We start from the raw sequence: 2,924 nt of genomic DNA on the forward strand, positions 1-2,924 counted from the left end.
TGTAACACATCATCTGCTTACATGTAAGACTCGTGTGTAACACATCATCTGCTTACATGTAAGACTCGTGTGTAACACATCATCTGCTTACATGTAAGACTCGTGTGTAACACATCGTCTGCTTACATGTAAGACTCGTGTGTAACACATCGTCCGTTTACGTGTAACACATCATCTGCTTACATGTAAGACTCGTGTGTAACACATTGTTTGCTTACATGTAAGACTCGTGCTGACGTGTAACACGTCGTCCGCTCCTCATAGGTTCTTCTTCCTCTCCAACGACGAGATGCTGGAGATCCTCAGCGAGACGAAGGACCCGCTGCGCGTGCAGCCGCACCTCAAGAAGTGCTTCGAGGGCATCGCGCGGCTCGAGTTCGACCAGCAGCTCAACATCCACGGCATGTACAGCAGCGAGTGCGAGTTCGTGCGCTTCAGCCGGCCGATATCGACCGCGGAGGCGCGAGGCGCCGTCGAGAAGTGGCTGCTGCAGGTGCAGGACGTTATGCTCATGTCCATCCGCGACGTTGTCGACCAGTCGCGCCAGGTGAGGGGTGGTTAGTTGTGTCAGGTGAGGGGTGGTTAGTTGTGTCAGGTGAGGGGTGGTTAGTTGTGTCAGGTGAGGGGTGGTTAGTTGTGTCAGGTGAGGGGTGGTTAGTTGTGCCAGGTGAGGGGCGGTTAGTTGTGTAGTCCAGTGAAGGTGTATTAATCTGATCAGGGGACTCATGTTTAGTCGTGGCAGGCATAAGTAATTTAGCTTCATAGTCGTGGTCAGTGCAAGGAATGTTCGTTCATGGCTGCAGGGCTACGCGGTCACTGCCCGTGACCAGTGGGTGACAGAATGGCCTGGTCAGGTAGTCCTCTGTGTGGCGCAAATCTACTGGACCGTGGAGGTCCACGAAGCTATCCGCACAGGTACGAGGACAGTCCGAGCAACATCATTAAACTATGAATTTAATTTTTCACATTATTTATCAGTTAGTAATTGTAATTCTTCGATAAACTTTATAATCCATCATCAATCTATCTACAATTCTTTAGTGGCGCCACTTATAATATTTCTTCTTATCAGCGCGTATACTAACTTTAGTTTTGGATCTTGTAACATGGTCTATTACTGTTGCTGCGTACTGCCATTAGAACAAACAATTTTTCTATGTTCCTCCGTCTCGCCGCTAGGTCCGCAGGGCTTGAAGGAGTACTACGACAAGCTGAACCTTCAGCTGTCAGAGATTGTGAAGCTGGTGAGAGGCAAGCTGTCCACGCAGGCGCGCATCACCCTCGGAGCGCTGGTCGTCATCGACGTGCACGCGCGCGATGTCGTACTGGACATGGCCAACAAAGGTGAGCGCACTCTTCAGCCATGGTTGATTTATCTTTTCGTTTCACTGCCCGTCTACGCTGACCAGCTATAGATCTAGGGCCTAGGTGTGAGGAGGGGGCAAAGGAGGCAATTGTAGAGTGTGTACATTGTAGAGTTAGTTGTTGTCGTTGTTAGTTTTGTCAAATCAATGAGTCTGATCTTTTTTTTTAATTAGATCAATTATTCAAGATTAAAGTGAATTAGAAATATATCCCAAAACGTCTCAACTACCGAAATTTCTTATAAACGACAAGGTTGTGACAAATCTCTTAGTTTGTACTATGACTTTCGTTTAATAAAGGGTAAATTAAGTTTGCCCCATGTCACAGAATTCAAATGCGAGCGTTGTTATAACCTGCTTCATTATATACTGTCTATGCTCTTATGTGCACACAGGAGTCGCATCTGAGAATGACTTCCAGTGGTTGGCTCAGCTGAGGTATTACTGGGAAGATCTCAACTGCAAGGTGAAATTGATCAACGCCACCGTGAAGTATGCGTATGAATATCTGGGTAACTCTGGCAGGTGAGTTTACATCTGTCCCACCTGGCTTTAGAGGATGTGAACTAGATGAATTAGTGCCTGCTTAGCAGCCAGGAATGCAGTTTCGAGATAAATAAATGTTGCTCTCAGCCATAATCATAATTATCCTGTCAATAAATTCAATAATATGAAGTAAAACGAAGTTAGTGCATCATATAAATGTCGAAGAAATAGTGAATCTATGTGACCTACATGATCTGATGGAAGATTTTTATATATAGCCATTTACACAGAAAGTTGACAACCTTTAAGCAGCATAACTGTTGTGTTCACTTATTTCCTTCTCTTGCGAGAACAGTCACTCTGTAGCCTTCCCACTATGTACTACCTTGTGCTCTCTGGTACGCGCACAATTATGTATTTTCATATGGGGATGGGTTTTCAGGATGGAAAGGGAGCGACATATTGACACGTACATGGGCAGCAAAGCCCGATCACCAGCGAACCCACCACCACCACTATCAGCAACAAACTTGACTTTACCAGCTGTTTTTGCAGCCCACTGCCACGCCATCCATAACTAACGTTGCTCCCATCATCTCTAGACTGGTCATCACTCCCCTGTATAGCAGAATTTTTAGGGAGTCACACGGACTCCTGCATATGTCAAATCAGGGAGTCCGACAGTAAATCAGGGAGTATTTGACTCCGGACTCCCGATAATTTTGCACCCTGCCACCCGTAACTAACGTTGCTCCCATCATCTCTAGACTGGTCATCACTCCCCTGTATAGCAGAATTTTTAGGGAGTCACACGGACTCCTGCATATGTCAAATCAGGGAGTCCGACAGTAAATCAGGGAGTATTTGACTCCGGACTCGCGTTAATTTCGCACCCTGGAGATTCGTCGCATTAACGTGCGAATTGTCGCACTCGCTCACATTAACGATGCGACCAACAATGCTAACATCTGCGGACGATCGATCTTATTAACGCACGCGCAGTTGCAGCATCGTAATGTCTGCACTGGCTTCGCTGTAGCGATTATGACACTATTCATTGGTGTGAGCACCGTA

The 2,924-nt window shown here is 46.4% G+C and overlaps 1 protein-coding gene across 1 annotated transcript in view; it reads left to right on the plus strand.

The window, feature by feature from the left end:
• LOC106805916 (dynein heavy chain 12, axonemal-like) overlaps positions 1-2,924 on the plus strand; it is an 85,289-nt gene that overhangs the window by 20,146 nt on the left and 62,219 nt on the right. Inside the window, 5 exon segments of the mRNA XM_014807687.1 lie at positions 265-547; positions 804-915; positions 1,180-1,344; positions 1,760-1,889; positions 2,453-2,475. Of these exon segments, the coding sequence (XP_014663173.1) occupies positions 265-547; positions 804-915; positions 1,180-1,344; positions 1,760-1,889; positions 2,453-2,475 (713 nt within the window).

The sequence above is a fragment of the Priapulus caudatus genome, unplaced genomic scaffold, assembly GCF_000485595.1.
Source record: "Priapulus caudatus unplaced genomic scaffold, Priapulus_caudatus-5.0.1 Scaffold133, whole genome shotgun sequence".
Taxonomy (NCBI): Eukaryota; Metazoa; Priapulida; class Priapulimorpha; order Priapulimorphida; family Priapulidae; genus Priapulus; species Priapulus caudatus.